Here is a 23,599-nt window from a genome sequence, read left to right on the forward strand (position 1 = left end):
TTTAACATAATTAAAACACCTCACAAATGTTCAGGTCAGTTGTCCCCCACCAGTCTATTTGAATAAGGTCACTGTGATAACTAACTGGCTTTTTTAAAATTATCATCATTATCAAGCTCACCTCCGCCCCTACATCAACAGCCGGCTGGCGTCCCTCCTCGTGGCGCACTACGGGGCGTGGCTTTACTGGTCGCTGATCCATAACTGCCACAGACTTGAAATAAGGCAGGCTGCAAACGGCTTGCTAAACTGCGCAAAATGAGCCACGAGAAGGCCACATCCACTGCTGGTAAAAAGTCTTCTAGGATCCCCAAGTGTTCTCGGTGCAGGAACCACGGCTACGTGTCACCGTTGAAAGGACACAAGCGATTCTGCACTTGGAAGGACTGTCAGTGCCAGAAGTGCAAACTGATCGCAGAACGCCAGCGGGTGATGGCGGCGCAGGTACGCTGTTACGTGGAACAGACACTTTGTCCGACGTGAAGTTAAAAACTGTTGTATGCAGTTGTTTGTGTTGTCGTTTGCACTCGAAATAGAAATTAAATACTGCTGGTTAATAAGAAGTATTTTTGTGTAAATGCCTCCTGCTCCCCGGAGAGCGAGAGAGGATTAGGCCGCCGAATTGGCGGGCCGCGAGAGCGGGAAAGTAGCGCGTGCGTTTGTAAGTAAATGGTAAACTGCAAAGATTAAACAGTACAAGCTTATTGTAAAGAGTTCTGTATTTGAAACATATGTAACATTCTCATGGAAAACCTTGATTTTTCAAAGGCTGACAAACATTAAGTTGAAAATAGTTCAACGCCTATTAACTTTGGATTAATAATAATAATTCACGGGAGGAACCGGGAAGCGAACCCACAATCTCTTACTGCAAAGCAGCAGCACTACCACTGCGCCACCTGTAAGGACTATAATACCATTGTTGCTATTTTTGTTAATTAAAGTAACTTCCAAGTAGACTGCTTTTCAGTGTACTTCTTATGAAACTTACAATGTGTTGTTAATCGTGCATTTTTATTTAACTCTTCACATTTGCTTCATGGGGAGGTTTATGAAAAATCTTTTTAAAACGAGTCGCCTCTCTGTTTGTAACGAGTGAAAAGCTACTTTTGACTTCTTAAGTAGAATGTCGGATTTCTTGTCCACTAAAGCTTACCTGTTGTTTATAAGTGTATATACTGTATGTGTGCTAAGTAAAAAAAAAAATATATATATTAATGTCTGTGTACACACACACACACATATATATGTACATTCATATATACAGTACATGCTATGCGTATAGTATATATAAGTTTATATTTACATAGCACACTTACAGTATATATACGTATAAACAACATGACAAGAACCAGCACATTAAAGTAAAACATAAGCCATGTTATCAAGTATTTGAATAATAGTAACCCTATTCTCGGCGTCCACCCCCAATAACACAACCTTTTATTTGTTAAACAGACGTTTTCAAAAGAGGCATATCGCTACCTGCAGTGCCAGTTAACTGGTTTTATTTTTTCCTCCATTAAAAACTTCTATGTAGAATGTTGTTTTTCCTGTCATACTAGAGCTCACCTGAGTATCAGATTTTTGTTGCGGTTGTTATGTGTTATGCCGTACATATGTGTGTGTGTGTATGAATATATATACATATATATATATATATGTGTGTGTGTGTGTATGTATATATATATATATATATATACTGTCTATGCATATACAGGGTGAGTCAAAATTATGTTAACACTAATGGTACTGCTATGTATATACTTACATACAATTTTTGTGTACAATTTTATGTGACACATATGGTACATGCATTGAACATGATGGCAAACAGGTTGAGACACTCCTGTAAGTCATCTTGCACATATGAAGTATGTTTTGTGAACAAATTGTTTCCGCCATTCAAATGTTCACATAATTTTCACTCACCCTGTATGTGTGTGTATATATATATATATATATATATATATATATATATATATATATATATATATATGTATATATATATATAGATGTATTTATATATGTATATGTATGTATACAAATGTGTTTTTATATATATATATATATATATATATATATATATATATATATATATATATATATATAAAATATAAACAGATACTGTGCATATATGCACACACATGTATATATCCATCCATCCATTATTCAGCCCGCTGAATCCGAACACAGGGTCATGTGGGTCTGCTGGAGCCAATCCCAGCCAACACAGGGCACAAGGCAGGAACCAATCCCGGGCAGGATGCCAACCCACCACAGGACACACACAAACACACCAAGCACACACTAGGGACAATTTAGAATCGCCAATCCACCTAACCTGCATGTCTTTGGACTGTAGGAGGAAACCGGAGCGCCCGGAGGAAACCCACGCAGACACGGGGAGAACATGCAAACTCCACACAGGGAGGACCCGGGAAGCGAACCCGGGTCTCCTAACTGCAAGGCAGCAGTGCCATCACTGCGCCACCGTGCCGCCCTACATGTGTATATATATATATATTTTTTCAATATACAATATTTGTAGTATTTTATATATAACATATATATATTTTATATATAACAGAGGGCTAATGTTAGTGGTATGAAGTGTGATGTAGTGGTTAAAACTTTGGGCCTAGGACTTCAAATCCAGAGTTTGTGGTTTCACATCATGGTATTGGCACAGTGTGTCTTTGAACAAGTCACTTCACCTACCTGTGCTGCAACTGGAGAGAAACAAAAGAAATGTAACCGTTTTAAGTCTTTAACTTTAACTTTAATAATAAGTAATAAAACTACTATTAGGTCACTGGAGCTGCTCACCCTTGAACATGCTATATACGAGTACAACAACCCATGTTTAAATCATTAATACACTAGATCAGTTCCTGCTTTTCCTAGTGACTTGGCTTTTATTGATGGTCATTGCAAAACAGTTTTACAGGAGAGTGTATTTTTTTGATTTGAAACAGGTAATCAGTAGGAGTAATGTGAAATATGAGCATATATTATCATTATTAGATGTTTACGATTTTCATTTGTTTATGTCATTCACTCAAGTATTCCTTTTCATGTTTTTGACAGTTGTAAGTCCTATTTAAGTTTGCAGATGTATATGTAAAGAATTTTAGAAAGCAGAGGGAGTAGGGAGTTGAGAACTGGGCATCCACATTCAAAGTAAGCAGGAGTCCATGTAAATGTAAAAGATTTCAGAGGTCATTAGTAGGGGGTTCTCTTTCAAAGTCCATAGATGCAAATATATATTACAGGGGGAGGTACTCATGGAGAACGCATTATGTTTTAACTGATGCTGTAACTCCAAGGGTGTTTCTAGGATTTGCTGGTATAAGGATCTTAACCCCTCTGTGATTTTTGCGTGCAGCCTTACGTGTTTATAAAATTGAAGAGCACTGGTTCCTTTGGGCTTTTACACACATTCCTATAATGGTGTAATATTGATCAGGGGTTATGCTCTGTATTCATTCATTTTCAACTGCTTATCCAAAGCTGGGTTGTGGGGCCCATATGTCCCTTTCTCCAGCCACATTCACCAGATGCCACTGTGTCAGTACAGGCTTGTCTTGGACCCGAGGACACTATTTACTCCACTGTTTCTCTCCCCTTCATTTTTTGCTTCTAGGGAAGCAACACTTACGCTCAAATCCACAGCACCTGGCACGCTCATTGTAGCTTTGTAATGGTTGCTAGCCAGTTGTGCTTTGCTGAACTGTCTCCTTCCGTTTTAAACCTCACTGTACATGCCAAACATGACTTTATCTGTTTTTTTCTTGTCCAGGACACCATCCCTTCTTAGGTCGTTTGTACAGTCAGTTTGGTAGTGGTGCTGGTGGTTTGGCCCAACAATCGTTTCTGCTCCATCTTTTGGTCCTTAGTTTGTATAAAGCACGCCCTTAGACCAGAGCACATCCATTAGCACAACATTAATAAATAGCAACAAATGAAAATTAGCCAAACTGCTAAATTGTTTAGTTTTTTAGTTTTTTTTTTGTAACATTACCAAATTTCAATCAAATAAGCATTTTTGAGATTTTGGGGTATTTCACTTTTATGTTGTGGGTGGGTTTACCAGTAAATATGGATACATCAAAATGTCATAGATTTACCATCCTGCCAAGTTTCAGCTTTTTAAGTAAACATAAAAATAGTATTTTTGTTGAGTTTTTAAGTTAGCATTTATCAATGGCAAATAAATTCATGCTTAAATCAATGTATTGCTTTTAAGTAGCTATAACAGGTTTTTTGATAATTTGTTTTTTAAATGCAGGAGCTAACGATTTACAAAGAAACATAAGCAATGGTAACAAGTATTGAAATAATACCGCCACCCATAACAGATTTTTTTTTTTAGTAGGCAAAGGAATGTTGTTCTTATGTACTGTTGAGGAAACAAAAAAATAGCTAATTTTAAACCTGGGCTGCTTTGACCTATTTCCTATTCTGTCAGATGAATAGGTGTAGTGGTTAAGATTTTGGATGTCAAACCCTCAAGTTTGGGGTTCAAATCCTGCTACTTTGTGACCATGAGCAAGTCACTCCACCTGCCTGTGCTCCAGTTGGAAAATCAGGACAAATGTAATCTATTGTATTTCAGATGAACATTGGTCATTTTGGATAAATAATTTAACTAAATAAGTGAATAATAATAATGATAAGGACAAATTAGAAGTAGAGGTTTAGTACAATATAGAAACATAATTTTTCCACAAAATCCTTTTTAAAGTTTTGCATACCTTCAGAAGAAATGCTTCACATCATCCACTATACAATACATTTGTAACCATGACTTTAAACAAGCTGAGTAGTATTTTTGTTGCTAGATTATTTTTTTAAAACAGGCACACTGTATGAGTGAAAAAATTAATAGAAAAATTGATTTATTGTGTCCTGTGCTTTAATATATTTTTTTCTTATTTAATGTGAACCATAAAATGATATTATTTAGATTAGTCAGGTTATTTTTTAATCAGAAATGTTTTTAGTCTGATTTTAAAAATGTATTTGTTGAAAGTGTACAGTGGTGTGAAAAACTATTTGCCCCCTTCCTGATTTCTTATTCTTTTGCATGTTTGTCACACAAAATGTTTCTGATCATCAAACACATTTAACCATTAGTCAAATATAACACAAGTAAACACAAAATGCAGTTTTTAAATGATGGTTTTTATTATTTAGGGAGAAAAAAAATCCAAACCTACATGGCCCTGTGTGAAAAAGTAATTGCCCCCTTGTTAAAAAATAACCTAACTGTGGTGTATCACACCTGAGTTCAATTTCCGTAGCCACCCCCAGGCCTGATTACTGCCACACCTGTTTCAATCAAGAAATCACTTAAATAGGAGCTGCCTGACACAGAGAAGTAGACCAAAAGCACCTCAAAAGCTAGACATCATGCCAAGATCCAAAGAAATTCAGGAACAAATGAGAACAGAAGTAATTGAGATCTATCAGTCTGGTAAAGGTTATAAAGCCATTTGTAAAGCTTTGGGACTCCAGCGAACCACAGTGAGAGCCATTATCCACAAATGGCAAAAACATGGAACAGTGGTGAACCTTCCCAGGAGTGGCCGGCCGACCAAAATTACCCCAAGAGTGCAGAGACGACTCATCCGAGAGGTCACAAAAGACCCCAGGACAACGTCTAAAGAACTGCAGGCCTCACTTGCCTCAATTAAGGTCAGTGTTCACGACTCCACCATAAGAAAGAGACTGGGCAAAAACGGCCTGCATGGCAGATTTCCAAGACGCAAACCACTGTTAAGCAAAAAGAACATTAGGGCTCGTCTCAATGATTGCCAAGACTTTTGGGAAAATACCTTGTGGACTGATGAGTCAAAAGTTGAACTTTTTGGAAGGCAAATGTCCCGCTACATCTGGCGTAAAAGGAACACAGCATTTCAGAAAAAGAACATCATACCAACAGTAAAATATGGTGGTGGTAGTGTGATGGTCTGGGGTTGTTTTGCTGCTTCAGGACCTGGAAGGCTTGCTGTGATAGATGGAACCATGAATTCTACTGTCTACCAAAAAATCCTGAAGGAGAATGTCCGGCCATCTGTTCGTGAACTCAAGCTGAAGTGATCTTGGGTGCTGCAACAGGACAATGACCCAAAACACACCAGCAAATCCACCTCTGAATGGCTGAAGAAAAACAAAATGAAGACTTTGGAGTGGCCTAGTCAAAGTCCTGACCTGAATCCAATTGAGATGCTATGGCATGACCTTAAAAAGGCGGTTCATGCTAGAAAACCCTCAAATAAAGCTGAATTACAACAATTTTGCAATTTTGGGCCAAAATTCCTCCAGAGCGCTGTAAAAGACTCATTGCAAGTTATCGCAAACGCTTGATTGCAGTTATTGCTGCTAAGGGTGGCCCAACCAGTTATTAGGTTCAGGGGGCAATTACTTTTTCACACAGGGCCAGGTAGGTTTGGATTTTTTTTTCTCCCTAAATAATAAAAATCACCATTTACAAACTGCATTTTGTGTTTACTTGTGTTATATTTGACTAATGGTTAAATGTGTTTGATGATCAGAAACATTTTGTGTGACAAACATGCAAAAGAATAAGAAATCAGGAAGGGGGCAAATAGTTTTTCACACCACTGTATATTAATAGCAGGTAATTTAAAATGTTAAGCAGATCATCAGCTTTAAAGCACACACATTAAAAAAAAAACTGTTCTACCTGCAGGTGCAACATTGTGACTGCCCAACTGTATTAACTTTTATTTTAGGTTGCTCTAAGAAGACAGCAAGCTCAGGATGAAGATTTGGGTCTTTGTCAGCCTATCCCAATACCTAATCCAGAATTAGTCATCAAAACTGAAGGTACTGGAAGTGGATTGTACCTGCTTGCTCAGGGAACTGGATCTTCAGCATTGGCTTCAGACAACATACAGTTATCCCCAGCAGGTAATGCCGTCTTTATTTTTTATAAAGACAATTTAAGTAGTTAATGTTGACTAACTTTCATTTAAAATATCTCTAATGTTTTAGCAGATTATAGCAAATGTGTAATGTATTTGGCTTTGCCATTTTAATGTAGTTCAGTTCTAATTTTATTTCCCCAAGAGGCAATAATTAAAGGCATCAATTAAAAACCAGAAGACTAAATTAAATACCCGGACATATTCTTATACGATATCAATTGCAGTACTTAAAATATAATGGCACATTATCAAAATGTTGTGAGTAAAAGTCAAAAATGAAACAGCAGCTATGCTGGCAGTTGTTTAATAAAATAAATCTTATTAATAAAGTTGATGAATATTGGGAGTGAAAAATGTTTGAACAGGATACTACCTTTTATTCTTAACTGCTAATGGTAAAGCATAAAACTCAGAAAATCTTTATGAGAACTGTCTTAAATGATATACTATGCTTTCCACAATAATTGTTTGTTGAATGGTTTAAACAGGTACACGGGTTGAGTGCTTAGAACTTTGTTGCTATGTAAGCTTATTTTGTGTGAGTTTGGATTTATTTCACAATTCAATTTTGAAAATTTTATTATTAAGGAAATATTTATAAATTTCCAGAGGTTATTAAGTTTAACTGTGGTATTTTGAGTTCTGTAAAAAAAGATATTAAAATTAAGATTAAAGTAGTTATCCACCCAAAAGTTATATTTTGCTTAAATGTTACTTACCCCATATACTTTATAGTGACAGCAGATAAAAAAATGTAATCTCATGTTTTCATGCAGAAAGGAGGTAAAAAAGTTTATGATTCAGCGTTCGTGGTAGGGGGCCAATGCAGTAGAGCAGCAAACATTATCAAAACATACATGAAGCCTCCATGAAAAAAAATCTCACATTGCTTGTGTCGCATAATCCACATGCAAAGTCACCCAGTCACTTATTCACAACATGTAAAACATTTATTTTCGCTAAAATATTTTTAAGTACAGTAATCCCTCGCTATATCACGCTTCGTCTTTCGCGGCTTCACTCTATCGCGGATTTTATATGTAAGCCTATTTAAATATATATCGCGGATTTTTTGCTGGTTCGTGGATTTCTGCGGACAATGGGTCTTTTAATTTCTGGTACATGCTTCCTCAGCTGGTTTGCCCAGTTGATTTCATACAAGGGACGCTATTGGCAGATGGCTGAGAAGCTACACAATCAGAGCACGTATTACGCATTAAATAAAACTCCTCAAATATATTGTGAGCACAGGGGCTGTTCGCACCCCTAGAAGATACGGCCACTCCTCAAAAAACACTGAAAGATTACCTTCACAATGCTCTCTTCCTTGCTGGGCTTAAATGTGGCTGTTTTGTCAAGCGATATGCTTCCTGCATGGTGCTTTGCATACTTAAAAGCTCGAATGGCACGTATTGATTTTTAATTGTTTGTTTTTCTCTGTCTCTCTCTCTCTCTCTCTCTCTCTCTCTGACATTCTGTGCTCCTGACGGAGGGGGTGTGAGCAGTGGGGGGGCTGTTCGCACCACTAGACGATACGGACGCTCCTCTAAAAAAATGCTGAAAGGCTACCTTAACATTGCTCCCTTCCTAGCAGCTGCGTTGTCCGGCGGTGCCTCGCATACTTAAAAGCCAAACAGCCCTATTGATTTCTGATTGTTTGCTTTTTTCTGTCTATCTCTCTGACAGTATCTGCCCCTGACGCGCACTCCTTTGAAGAGGAAGATATGTTTGTATTCTTTTAATTGTGAGACAGAACTGTCATCTCTGTCTTGTTATGGAGCACAGTTTAAACTTTTGAAAAAGAGACAAATGTTTGTTTGCAGTGTTTGAATAAAGTTCCTGTCTCTCTACAACCACCGGTGTTTCTGTGCAAATCTGTGACCCAAGCATGACAATATAAAAATAACCATATAAACATATGGTTTCTACTTCGCGGATTTTCACCTTTTGCGTTCGGTCTGGAACGCAACCCCCGCGATAGAGGAGGGATTACTGTAAACCACTTTTGGGAAGCATTCTCATGAACAAAGGAGGACTCTGTATGCACACAGCGTGTGAAGCTTCAGGGCATCCAGTGAATAAGAATGAGTTTTGACCAATGCAGGAGGGGAGCAGGCAGGTCTTCCAAGTCAAACACTTATTCGCATGTGCGTGCAATTGTACCTTCCTCGTTGATGAAAGTGGTTTCCGGATTTATTTACTTTTAGTTTAATTTCAGTTGTTATTATAGTTGTTAAAGAGGATTGTTGGTAAATGAGTGATGAATATAATCTCACCATATGCCACACAGAGTGTCAGAAGTGTTGAATGAAAGATAAGCTTTAGGACAAGTTATTGGACATGATGTTTGGGGTGCTTTAGCGGGCATGTTGGAGCCAGAACTGCCAGTTATGAGGAAGACCATGGGAGCTTCAGTACCAGGAATGTTCATGGTAAGAGGATTGTGGAATTAGGTAAAGTGATAGAAATGGTTGTATGAAGCACCTTGTTAAAGAATGAGGAAAACAATTTGGTCATATATAAATGTGTTGGTGTAAGGAGCATGATAAACTTCATGTTGTTGAGGAATGTTTATAGGAGCATGTTGAAAAATGTGGTCTCTGGGGAAAGTTGTGTATCAAGGCATTGTTGATAGATGTTTGAAGAAAAGTATGAGGCTGAAGATCTGGAAACTGATGGAGGACAATGTAAAAAAATGAATTTGCAGAAAAATTACAACTTATTTTTTATTGGCATTTTTTGCTCAACCTGACTGAAATTCAGGATAGTTTTACAAACAATATGGGTCATTTTGCAAATTGCTGAGGTTGATGTGTGTAGTTACCAAAAAGGACAGAATAAGATAAGACAATCAGTGGTACAAAAAATGGGAAAGATGTCTAAGAAAGTACAGAAAAGTAGTTTGAAGTGGTTTGGACATGTGATTAGGAGAGTCAATGAAAATGTGGGCCATAGAGTGATGGCAATGGAAGTATAGGGAAAGAGAAAGTGAAGAGGGCTAAAGTGGAGCTGGAAAGATAAGTTAAAAGAAGATCTGAAGGAAGAGGGCTTGACTGGCGAAGAGGTGCAGGACTGAGTTGTTACGAGAAGGGTTGATTAAGCACATAGAAGTGAGAGGAGATGAAGAGGAAGAAGAAGACAAGATGATGTTTTACCTTATCATAGCACTAAAGGTGACTTATTTATTCTCATTAATATCAGAAAAGTGAAAATAGTGTAGTGTATGCATTCATAAATGATCCAGTCACATTCTGTGTTGGAAATGGTCACCTTCTTCTTGCAAGCACAGACCGACATGGTGCTCCATATTGGCAGAGGGGTGATGGCAGCAATTTCCTGTTCAATGTTTTGCCGACAGTCTTGACAGAAGAGCGCCATGCCTCACTATTTTGTACATTTATCCAGGAATATTGTGTTCTTTATTTCATTTGGATTGCTTCATTATTAAAACAGTAATACATCACCCTGTATTATATCTGTACTGTTGAATTGTCAGATTCAAAGATAATTCAAGATATTTTTATTTAATCAAACAGGTTTTCTAGCAACATGCTTTTAAAATCTAATTTATCAGAGCAACTACACTGTTAGATGTGTAACTGTAGCTATTGTAAGATTTATATTTGCATCATTAGCGGGTTAGAAAACTTTCCATAGAGTGATATTTAATGAATGAGTCAAATTAATTCAAATTTCATATGTCACAAACCCCTGATGCTTTAATTGTCTAAATCTGTCACTCTTTTTTACTTTTGTCCAAAATTTAAGGATTCCTATGCAAAATCAATATGGTCAATTTTACATTACTCCATTATTTTCAAAATTCTTGTAAACCCACTTTGTTGTGCTGTTTTCAAAGTATCTTATGTTAGTGATCAGACTTTGTTATTGCTTATGCCTGTGTTATAAGTAAGGAACAATAAACATTATTTTTACATCTTTTGTATCCTTCCTGTAGAGTCAGAAGGTAAGACTGATTGGGATGAGACTAATTATTCAAGACAAGTGGGTAAAGCCTGACCTGGCTTGTGGAATATTAATGAGGCCTCACACCTTCTTCTCTAGAGAAGAGCACTCATATCATAACAGTTGTAATCCATCTTTTTATTTTTATTTTTTTTTTGAAAAAAATATACATGCCTCAGAGAATGACCAACCTGCTTTATTCCCTTTTTGGTTACATATATATAGAACACAATGTGTTTTATTTACTCCAAAATGCTGCTGGCAACAGAATGAAGGAGGGTGTCCACTCTGGCATTGAGTTTGCTGTATGAAAAGCAAAAAAATAGGAGAAGCAAAGAAAAACAAGCCTTTCAATCATGGGCCCTGGGAAGTTCATGAAACATAATTTAGTGAAGGCATGTATAGAAACTAGATGGCTGGTTGCATGGAATAGTAGTAAACCCTGCTGTTTACAGTTTGGTTATTAGAAAGTTAGTGCTCAGAACTTTCAAAACAATAAATTCATAATGCTGATTGCTGGGATAGGTTCCAACTGTTCCCCTCCGTTGGATAAGCAGGTCAGGAAACACAGGAAAACTTTAATTGGTAGCTTTGTAAAAATATTTGTATTTTATCTGAAATGTAACATATTTTCTAGATGGCTTTGGTTACACCTCTAGAAACAGAATTTGCTCTGGAACCAGTGTTCTCTGTGTCCAGACTTCCAGAAAACAACTGTGAAAACCATTCTTAGTAGGTAAATTTCCCTTAGGCTGTCATTAGAAAAGCTGGGATATTGTGGAGAAGATGGATGCTGAATAGTTTCCTAAACCACCTACACATTCCCTTTTAGATTAGAAATTGTCAAATACAACTGGTGAGGTTTTTGCCCATTTGTAAGGCCTGTAATAATGTATAAGATCTTTCTGTTAACACACTTTGATATTGTTTAGAAAGAAAGCAGTAGTCTTTGCGACAAGCTGTAGGGCCCTATGGATTTATTTTTTTTTTCAGAATCACTGAGGAAATTACATAATTTGCACATGAAAACTGAATTTGCTTAGTAAGGGGAATCTAATAAAGTTGTAATTTTCTCCTATTTCATTCTATTAAAAAATGTTGCTTGACAAAGAATTGTGTCAAACCATATTTCAAGAGTCTAGCATGTGCAAAGCAGTGAGTACTGTGAATCACAATTTGAGAAATTCTGAAAGCTGCCCAGCACATCACTGACCGGACCTACAAGGTCACACACATGGTCACTGCTTATATCCCTTCAGCGATATCTTTTACAGGTAGCAAAATTTTACACTGGCTGTTACAGACTGAAATCAATGGCTTCTTCTTTTTGGGTACATACACCCTCAGTATGGCACTGCCAGATCTAAACACTAGTGTGGAGAGTTGCTTACATACTAAAGTGACTATAGCCGCAGGTGGAAGTCCCATTTTACTTATGGTGCCAGGCAGAGTTGTGTCGAGGTACAGCAGTCTATTAGCCAGCGAAAGCGCTGTGAAGAAGCTGTCTGTTGTTACGGTTCTGCCTTTGTCCAGAAACTGCTCCATAAGCTTTATGACCACAGACTCGGAAAGTCTTTGCCCTGGGTTGTAACTCGGAGCATAGTTCTCAGCAAAACGTTGCCAGATGTCTGAGATTGCAGCAAGTCTGTCGTTTTTCACACGTTCTGCATGGGTGTCGTTGTTGTCAAAGCGCAAATGCTGCATGGTAGTCTGATAGTGGTCACAGGACATTGTATCTTTGACTGCCAGTACAACAAATAGTTCAGAGCAGGGATCAACCACAGCACCAGCTGTGGTCATCGCTGCTCTTGTGAAAAGAATGGAGATAAATGCCATCAACTCAGAGAGGGAGAGGCAAGTTCGTTGTACCATGTGAACGTCACTGACAGAATAAAACTGAATAATAAAAAAACAAGCGCTAACTTTTTCAAGTAGCCAAAATTTACACCGGGTGCTCCAGACTCAAATATATGTTTTTATTATATCATAGTAATAATAATAGCAGCTCAATACTCAAAACGTGGAGCGCCCGGACTCAAACCCAGTATCTTTGGGTTATAAGGCAGCAGTTCTTACCTCTGCACTATTCAAGAATATATATCAACTTTCTGATAAAAGCACACGTTTATTTGATACTTGGACTAAAGTCTTCACACATAATACACTTCACGTCATTATTAGTATAATAGAAGAAGTTTCTGTTTTAGCTATGTGTTCAGCAGTTCCTGTCATCCTACACTTAAACAGATTGTTGTAGACACAGAACACACATGAAATGTATGTATTCCAAATAACGATATATTATTTACTCAATATAACTCCAGGCACCTCACTGCCAAATAAACACACTTGAACTCTGAGAATTTTGTGACGGACTCAGCTCCGTGGGTGGTGGGGGATGGAATAGCAGGGTGCTTGTGCTGATCGACACATTTGCAAAACAAAAGACACTGATGAGGAGAGGTGTGAAGGAATTTAAAGTGGCCCAGGATTATGACTTTTTTCATAGGCATCAGGGATTCTAGTGTTAAAGGATACATTTTGTATTTTTTTTAATTTATACTTTTCACTTTGGAACGCAGTTTCATGTAGCAAAGTAATATATACTGTTATTGTGAATAACTTTAACTTGAAAAATACTAAATGTATCCTTTAAGTGAAGTAGTTTAAACAATAACTAAAAATTTGGACGTGACTGTCAGGCTTTGCGCCCTAGGAACTAAGTTACCCGAACTATTCTATAACATTTCAGTGATTATTTACCACTGTGATGATGATCTTTCTGACCATAAAATAGGTGATTGTGATAGCAACTGCCAAAAAGAATTCATAATTAATTGCAGAATTATGGAATTTGAGGGTTCCTCTATAGTGCCTCTTTCTCTTGCACGATATAGCTCAAAAAGTAATCAGCACATTGTCATCTCATAACAGGCACAAGTTTTGAGTTTGGTATTTTTCTGTCGAGTTGTTTTAGCTCTAGACTGTCCACAAGAAATTGTGACACACAGACACACACACATCATTGAGATATCAAGGTTTTCAATATCAGGGGACCAGAAAATTTCAAGATTTGTTGAAAATCGGATATCGAAATTTTTGACGAACCTAAAGCTTTCACTCCTCCCCTGTGGATGATAGGTTATGGTAGGGGAGGGTGCAAAGTAAAAAGATGCAGTATTTTTTCTTTAAACATACGTTATACTGTATATTTTATGCAACAGAAAAACTGAAATGAAATACATACTACTTGACCCTTTCTGTCAGTGACTGTTGCAATGCAAACCTAATGATGTAGCAGTCAAATGATGTGAGGGTCAAAACAAAGAAAAGGGCAGCTTGGGACATGGCAGGCATTTTGTACCCTGTGCCTTTACAAAAACATTTCCATGATTTTCTCAAGTGTTGGTAAAACAATCTAATATTATACACAGTAAATAAAAAAAAAACAGACACAGTAAATATAAATGCATATCTAAATATCCAAACAGAAAGTTGAAAAAGTACAGTATTTGACACCAGAATTGTTCAGAAACTCAAGAAAGTGGCTTTCTTAAGGATTCAGTGTACATAATGCTACAGAGGAGCCACATTCTTGGCTGTCCCTTTTTTATTTCCTTTGCCCATCCTGTCATGTGACAGCTGAATCATTAGAGTTAAAGCATAGAAGACAGACACATGTAGGAAGATGAAAGGATTAAAGGGGTAGAAGTCCCATCCTATTACTGACCAACTTTGTTTTTCCAAACTCTTGTTATACTGAACTGGTGCTAATGAAAATGATATGCTTTTCATTTCTGGGCAGGAATTCATTAAAAACATAAAAGACCATATACTTGAGTGGTGAGTGTTTGTATATGCCTTTTGGTAAACAGGAGTTGTGTCCAGGGTTTCTGCTTGCAGCATATCGAATGCTGCCAAATTAGTCATTAAACCCTGGTGGCCCTGTCTTAGGGAAGTTTGAAAGTGGATGGAAGGATGATTTTCAGTGCAAGTAATACAATGCATAAGAGTTTTTTCTTATAATAGAGTTCTGATTATAAGAAGTGAGTTTTCTTAAATGTAATTCATTTACAGTTAATTTACAGATGTAAGGAATTAAAATCTTTGTATGAGCATTTTTACTTTTTATTTAGTGTCATAAGGAATTTTTTGTTTTTGCTTTATCTTTCTTATACAAGTAGGAGGTAAACTTGTAAAAGGTCTTTGATAAGCAGCCTTAAGAAAAAGGGATTAAAATGACCTGGATCAATGGGATAGCATCCAGAATGATAGGATGTGTTTGGGAGTAGACTTCCTTAGTTCCTTGACGTCATGGAAGATTCTTTACATTGGTTTTTAATATTCAGGGGCTGTGTTACTGATAAAAAGTTTTGCACAACCTTTGACTTTTTTTTCAATCAAATGTTATCATTAGTTATTGTCTATAAGTATTTAGGTTTTAGAACTTTTAGAACTTCCATAAGAATGTCCGTTACTAATATCCATTTTAATGCAGCTGAATTGGCAAAACTAAACAACATACAGGATGTTATCCTGAAGACATTCTCCAAGAATAAATTAGATAGTGTTTAAAGTTCACTGGTAACTGTTCATTAACATCTATGATTTGCAAATAGAAAAATTTGTAAGATGGTTTTAATTTTGCCGTTCTGTGCATGTTCGCAAGAGTTTTGCAGCCTAAATGGGGAAAAATCAATTTACCTTTTCATGTTTTCAACAGCCCAGTGTGCCATGCAACTCATTATAATATGTAGCACATTATGTAGCTGTTGTTTAGTATCTCATAAAAGCTGTCAAGAATGAAACAGCAGTTTGAAGCCTTGCCTAGTGCACAAGATATGTTTAAGGGGTAGAGCCCACATAGTGAGAGTAGTAGTAAAAAAATATATAAATAAATAAATGTTGCAGTTTATTAAACTTTGGCTAAAGGTGTGGTATTTTTCAAGTCGAAATATCTTCACAAACTTGCTATGCAGTGGACCCTCGGTTTGCGAGCATAATTCGTTCGAAAAACATGCTCGCAGTTCAAAGCACTCGTATATCAAAGTGAATTTCCACATAAGAAATAATGGAAACTCAGATGATTCGTTCCACAACCCAAAACTATTCATATAAAAATGATTAATACAAAATATAAAGTAAAAATACATAAAACAAATTAACCTGCACTTTACCTTTGAAAAGAATCTTGGCTGGTGTGAGTGAGTTTCTAAACTCTTGTGGGATTCCACCCAACGGGACGACACGCGGGAGAGTGTCCCAAAGCAATCACAGTCTCCCAGCGCTGTAGCCGTAAAAGCGAATCCGAAAAGATCGCGGACATGCTATAAGCGCCTTCCGTCGGTGGGTGATACAAGGAACATTACAAATGCACAGGGCACAGTACTACTTGGCCACGACCCTGCCTGACTGCTGTGTCTGTGTATAGGAGAATGGCAGATCCCGCGACAATAAATAACAGCGCTGTTGCTTTTCAAGCTGAATAAAGCTGGTGTTGCTAAAGTACTGAGACTGAGCTTCGTGTTTTGGGGTGCAGAACGGGGACTCGCACGTCACAGCACACACACGCGCGCATACACACAGTCACAATGCTGTAGTAAACAGTATATGCTTGTACGGATGTTGACTTATATGACTGAGGCACGCCGACTCAGACGGAGAATAGGAGACGATTGCCCACAATCCCGCAGCGAGAGAGAGAGTGAAGAACCATCAGCTCAGTTGTGATCACATGATGCTCGGCAGACAAAGCGTATACATACAACTCATATTGCAAGAAAATTTTAGCTCGTATTGCAAAACACTTGTAAACCAAGTTACTCGCAAACCGAGGTTCCACTGTATATTAATTTACTGTGCAAAATTGTATTCCAAAGGTAATTGCTTTATAACAATTAAAAATATATACAATATAGTACAATACAATTTATTTTTATATAGCCCAAAATCACACAAGAAGTGCCGCAATGGGCTTTAACAGGCCCTGCCTCTTGACAGACCCTGAGCCTTGACTCTCTAAGAAGACAAGGGAAAAACTCCCAAAAAAACCCTTGTAGGGAAAAAATGGAAGAAACCTTGGGAAAGGCAGTTCAAAAAGAGACCCCTTTCCAGGTAGGTTGGGCGTGCAGTGGGTATCAAAAAGAAGGGTGTCAATATAATACAATACAATACACAGAACAGAAGTAATTCTCAATACTGTATAAAAATATTACAAGTACGGAGCAGAATTTAACAGATGATATCACATAATATGATTTGGATTTGTTTAGAGTCCTGGAGACCTCAGCCATCAAGCTGCATCCCCCAATTGGCCATTCCACAACTGAGACAGCCAATCCGATGAAAGGACCCATCTACCCGACGATTCCTGCGATCCTTCATCAGGGTTGATTTTACCTTAGGCAGGCAAAACAACTTGGCAGGTGGGCCGTGGCACCAAGTGCCACATTTGAGTACCGAGAAGAGAAACAGAATAGGTGAGGGTTAGTAAAAAATTATAACTATCATGTTACTTATGTTTTAGTGCTAATGACTAACAACAGAGATGCAGTATGTACAGTTAATAAGCAGCTCTAGTCAGGATATGCTGAACTGAAGTAGTGAGTCTTCAGCCAGGATTTGAAAGCCAAGACCAAAGGGGCATCTCTTATAGTAGCAGGCAGACCATTCCACAGTTTAGGGGCCCTGTAACTAAAAGCTCAACCTCCCACTGTTATTTTTATTAATTCTTAGAATGGGAAGCAGAATGGCATCTTGAGATCTTAATATGCGCTCTGGTTTGTAACTCATGATAAGTTCAGACAAGTAAGCTGGACCTTGGCCATTTAATGCTTTATATGCTAAAAGGAGGATTTTGAAATCTGCCCTAAACTTAACAACCGGGAGCCAGTGTAAGGATTTAAGAACTGGAGTTATGCGTTTGTATTTTCTTGTTCTTGTAATAATTCTTGCATCAGCATTTTGGATTAACTGGAGGCTGTATAAAGAACAATTTGAACATCCAATGAACACCGCATTACAGTAGTCAATCCTACTAGAAATAAATGCATGAATTAATTTCTCAGAATCCTGTTTATTTATAAAGCGCCTTAATTTCCCTTCATTTTTAAGGTGGAAGAAAAATGATTTGGACAGCTTTGTAATGTTTGTTTTAAGTGACATGCTAGAGTCAAAGATAACTCCTAGATTGCGGGCTGATTCAGTAAAATTAATGGTGATTTCAATTTCCGAGTTAAATGATAACAAAATGTTGTCATTCCCTCCAATAATTAACATCAGTTTTATCTGTGTTTAGGTAGTTCTCATCCATCCACTCCTTTAATTCACTAACACAAATAATAAACGACAACCTTGGAGAAACTTCATTTCATCTAAATGAAAGGTATAACTGGTGTGTCATCTGCATACAAGTGAAAATTAACATTATGTTTCCTAATGATAGATCCCAGTGGCAGAATGTAAAGTGAAAACAGTAAAGATCCCAGTACTGAGCCTTGCGGGATATCATATCTCACTTCTGTGTATAATGATGGAGTACTGTCAGCACATTTCGGTACATATTGGAATTGATTTGATAAATAAGAACTAAACCAAGCGAGCACAGTGCCTGTAAGCCCAACATCATTTTCTAGCCTGTGCAGTAAAATAGGATGGTCAGTGGTGTGAAATGCTGCACTTATGTCTAACAACATAATTACAGTGGAGTTTCCTTCATCAAAGGATATCAGAATGTTGTTTACAACACGTGTTAGTGCCGTTTATGTACTATGACCAGTGCGGAAACCAGACTGGAATTTCTCAAATTGTAATGCATAAGGTGTGATTGAAGCTGATTGGCAACTACTTTTTCTAGTATTTTAGAGAGAAAGGGTAAATTTGACATGAATGCAATGTAAGACAGGGTCTTCTAAGCTAGTATGTGGTTTGTACTGTGATGCTGAAATCTGGGATCTTATATTTTTAATTTTCTCATTGAAGAAGTTCATAAAGTTTGTACTGCTAATATCTTTTTGAATTTTGCAATGTAGATCTGAATTCCCATTTGTTAATTTAGCCACTGTTCTAAACCCAAGGATTTTTATTATTGCTATCTATTATTGTAGAATAGTATTCTGAGCGAGCTTTAAAGAGAGCTTTTTTATATTTTTTAACACTCTCTGTCCATGCAATTTGAAAGACATGTAGCTTTGTTGTTCTCCATCTGCGCTCCAGTTTTCAACACTCTAACTTAAGAGCTCGAGTGTTTTCATTAAACCAGGGAGAGTTTCTATGTGCTTTGATCACTTATGTTTTAAGGGGAGCCACTGTATCCAGAGCATCTCTCAAGGTCACATTATAATATGTTGTTAATTGATCTAAATTGTTTTCCACGTTTACATTTGATGTTAACCGATCTAAATGGTTTTCCACAATTACACTCAACTTACTCAAAGTATCTACAAATTTTCAAACAGAATTACAATCTAGATGTCGCACTGCCTTTGTTTTAATCTGTGAGTGCGTTGACAAGGGCAGGACTAAATCAAATGTAATTAAGTAGTGATCGGAAATAACTTCATTTAATGGAGTAATATTTAAATTTTGGTGATATATTTTTTGTTTTAATTTGAAGTAAATTTCTATTACAGATGCCCCTGGTGGAGCATCTGGTTTTATCTCTTCATCTAATTATACACCTTATTTTTTGGTTATCAAGTAATTTAAGGTTTGCATCAAGACTAAATTTACTAGATGCCCCAGAACAGGGATTATGGGTAACAGCTTCAGGATAGTAACAGGTGGGATAAACAACAGCCTGTGATTTAAGATCACATGACTGCGGCCTGGATAGTGCTCTAATCAATCAGCCAGGCAGCTTTGCTGCCATATATATATATATATACGTAAATATATCCTTCCTACTTTGGCACTTTACAGTAGAGGATATAGGGGACAGTGGAAGAGCTTAAAAACTTAACAAATGCATTTATTTTTTCAAGACAATTATAGAGTATTCTGCCACAAAGTTTATGTAACACCTTTATTTTCTCACTAAGCCATATTACTGATTTTGCACTCTTGGGCTTAGAGCACGAAGATCTTATACTATGTTTTGGGGGCATAACTGCCACACAAAAACTTGATTTTTTTAAGCAAAACAATGAAAATATGCAACAAATACACGGGGAGTTCTTTACTTTACAACTTTAGGGTGAACAAGGCTGGTGAGGCGCCTAGTAGGATTTTTCTCTGTTCCATGAAGCTCGCGAATATGTGTGGTTGGTAACACGAAAGTATCAATGAGGTTACAACTAAAATAGCACAAATGCAATAGAAAATGCTATTGTTGAAGTTAAACACACAAATGTTGTGGATCAACTGTACCTATCTTTTGAGAGAATTGCCCCAAAACTGATGAAGTAACACAAAAGCATTCTTCTTCTGCCACTACATGAATTCCTTGAATGTTGGTAGGTGGAAGGGACATTATTAGGAGGCTCTGATCAAGTATTCTTACACCGATACTAATCACTGATTTTATGTTACTAGAAATTCTGATACTAATTCCAATTTTCTTTTAATTGTCATTAGTGCTGGGCGGTATACCGGTTCATACCGAAAACCGTTTTTTATTTTTTTTATGATATGGATTTTTCTTATCCCGCAACACCGGTTTAAATTGCCTAAACGACGTTCAGAACGTGGCGCAGCGGGAAACTGTTCAAGTGGGGACCTTTTTCACTGCTACACCGCTAAACACAGATTTGTTGCACTAGGGCTCTTTTTCACTGCTACACCACCAAATAGTGGGCGGTAGCATAGGTATGCCGTGCGGTAAAAATGGACAGAGAGCCGAAAAAACCAGTCACGTATGTCACCTGGAGATGCTTTAGTTTTAAAAGGTCAGATGTGTAAATACTGTTTCTATGCTACTGGATAATACTGCAAGCCAAGTTGTACTTGTTTTATTTGTTTTCAATACAGTGTAATGTACCTGGGTACTGTGTAATAGTGTGACAACATTTTGACTTTATTCTCGACATTTCCACTTTAATCTTGACGCTTATGACGAGAATATATTCTTTTGACTTTATTCTCGGAATTTGTCATTAAAGTAGAACATCGTAAATGAATATTTAATTTACTAGATTTTCTCAAACCCCGTCATAAGTTATATAGCACATTAAATGCTTTGTGTTAAGTGATTCGTTCAGAGATGGGCGCAACTCTGAATGGATGGCATAATTAAACATGTATAACGAAGATATTTTTAAAGTTCTGAACACTCCGTGGGCTAAGTTTATAACTAGTTTTAATTTCACAAAGACGTTTATCGTGTGGTGATTGGTTATGTGGTGAAAGAAAAAGGAAGGATAGGAACTGGGGTTTTGGTAGCCTACATCAGATAGAGACAGCATGCATGCAATAAAGATAGCCCGCTCAGAAGAACATGCATTGAATTCTGTGTTCGTGTCTCCGACCAGCAGATCACAAACCCAACATTTACACAATATTTAAGTTAAACCTGTGCGATAGCTATTCATACATCCAGTTTTTTGGAGCCTCGTCACACCTGCCATAAAGTTCTCTACACTGAACATACACCTGGGGACCCCTTACTGCGAGGGAGCAGCACTACCGCCTCACTACCGTGCATGTGTAATACCTGCTTTAATGCATTTCATCATGAAAATGATATCAAGTATTTATCTTAGCATTCTAAATTTTCAGAAAGCAGGAATATCATGAAGTGAATGGATTCTGTATGGTGATCGCTGTCTTCTGTTAGTGCGGAGGAAGTCAGTTTAAGAAGCGTAGTGATTAACCACTGGGTCGGGGAACGTAACACAAAGCATTTAATGTGCTGCATTAATTTATGACGGGGTAAATTAAGTAATTGATTAAACATTGATTTTAGGAAGAAGTTTAGTTTACGACATTCTATTTTAATTATGAAGTAAACTATGAGAATAAAGTGGAAATGTCGACTTTAATCTCAACATAAACGGCGAGAATAAAGTGGAAATGTTGACTTTGTTCTCGACATATAGTTTGTTTTTTTCTTCCCAGTATAGCTTAGCTGGAAGCAAGGTCCATATTAATGCAGTTTGCCTAAATGATGGTTCAGCTGGTAAAGATGTCATCACCAAGTTGCACTTGTTGTATTTTATTTTAATTTGGTGAATACTGTGTAATGCACCTGTGCTTGATGTCTTGAAGTAATAGTACAACTATCAGTAATAATACTATTATTTATTTTATTGTTATTATTTATTAGTTTAAATATTATGCAGTTTAATGATGATAAAGTTGTTTAAAATGTCACTTTAATGTGTCAGTGGACAGAGATTGTTAACATTAACAGAAAGTGTAGTTGGTTTACAAAAAATATTTACTGTTTATTCCTTTACTAAGACATATTCGGTGCAATACAATTTTTGACAAGCACTTCTGGATATTTTACTAAGTCTAAATGCCTCTTTGTATGGTTGAAAATATGTTGTCAAAATTATAGTTTGTTTTTGCAAAATTTGTTCAATAAAAAGGTTCTATATTTTGACTGCATCTGTCATGCAATGTGATACCTTCTCCATTAGTGCCACCCCCTTGAAAACTATCACTTTATGGGGCAATGCAAAACTGTATTAATACTTGTGTGCACATTAAAATGTTTTTTTTGTACAATGTACAATACTCTTGACAGTGGAATAGGTTATTCTTAGCCAGTAATTGCAGTGGAAAATGTAGTTAACATCCACTCATGCATGGGGAAAAAAATACCGTTGAATACCGTGAAACCGGGATAATTTAGAAAAATACCGTGATATACAATTTTGGTCATACCGCCCACCCCTAATTGTCATTTTAAAAATCTTTTTACACTAAGCTCCTGTGTCAACAGACATGTAGGATAATCTTGATATTTTTACAGTTAAACTGCAGACTACAGATTTTAACTTTTCTTTTTACTTTAGTTTGGTGATGGGGTCAAAAGTTGAGACTCTGATTCTATGATATTCAAAATATAAAGGAAATTTGATTTTAGCATGGTGTCAATGTATCTGTATGTGTGTGTGTCTGTGGGAAACTATGTACAGTGGTTTCGTCAGAAACAATTGACATACCTTTGTCAAAAAGTTGTCTTGTGTTTGTCTTTTTACAATCTCCAAGCCTATTGTTTTTGGTCCAGTACTTATTTCTGTATCCTTCTTAAATGATTTGACGCATATCCAGCAATAACCGCTGTAGAAATTGTTTAACTGTGATTTTTTCAGTAAGCTCTGTTTAGTCATAGGATCAGCCCTGTTCAGTATCAAAATTTTTGCATAAGTAGTTTTTGAGATACTTAATTTATTTCAGTACATACAAGCACGTGTGCCTATGCAGATATACACAGACACTCACAGAAATTTATAAGTGAAGATACCTGACAGCTTGTTTGCTGTACCAGAGCACATAATGGATGATAAAGAGAAAGAAATGAAAATACACAAACACACTCACACCTAGACATGTGAAGGTTGATGAGCACAGAGGCATGAAGCCACACCTATAGCAATCTGTCTGCCTGGACAGTTGGTGTACTTCATTTGACCCAATGTGTTTAGTTTTAAATTAAGTATTATTTTCAGCTGTTCATTCATTTTTCTGTTCATTTTTCTCTACATTTACTTTTGTGCATATAAATATACATT

The 23,599-nt window shown here is 36.9% G+C and overlaps 1 protein-coding gene across 1 annotated transcript in view; it reads left to right on the forward strand.

The window, feature by feature from the left end:
* Window positions 1–251: 251 nt before the first annotated feature.
* dmrt1 (doublesex and mab-3 related transcription factor 1) overlaps window positions 252–23,599 on the forward strand; it is a 188,106-nt gene continuing 164,758 nt past the window's right edge. The window contains exons 1-2 of the mRNA XM_051929554.1: window positions 252–444; window positions 6,762–6,939. Of these exons, the coding sequence (XP_051785514.1) occupies window positions 259–444; window positions 6,762–6,939 (364 nt within the window). The 5' untranslated portion in view covers window positions 252–258. The remainder of the gene's footprint in view (window positions 445–6,761; window positions 6,940–23,599) is intronic.

This window comes from Erpetoichthys calabaricus, chromosome 7, assembly GCF_900747795.2.
Source record: "Erpetoichthys calabaricus chromosome 7, fErpCal1.3, whole genome shotgun sequence".
NCBI lineage: Eukaryota > Metazoa > Chordata > Cladistia > Polypteriformes > Polypteridae > Erpetoichthys > Erpetoichthys calabaricus.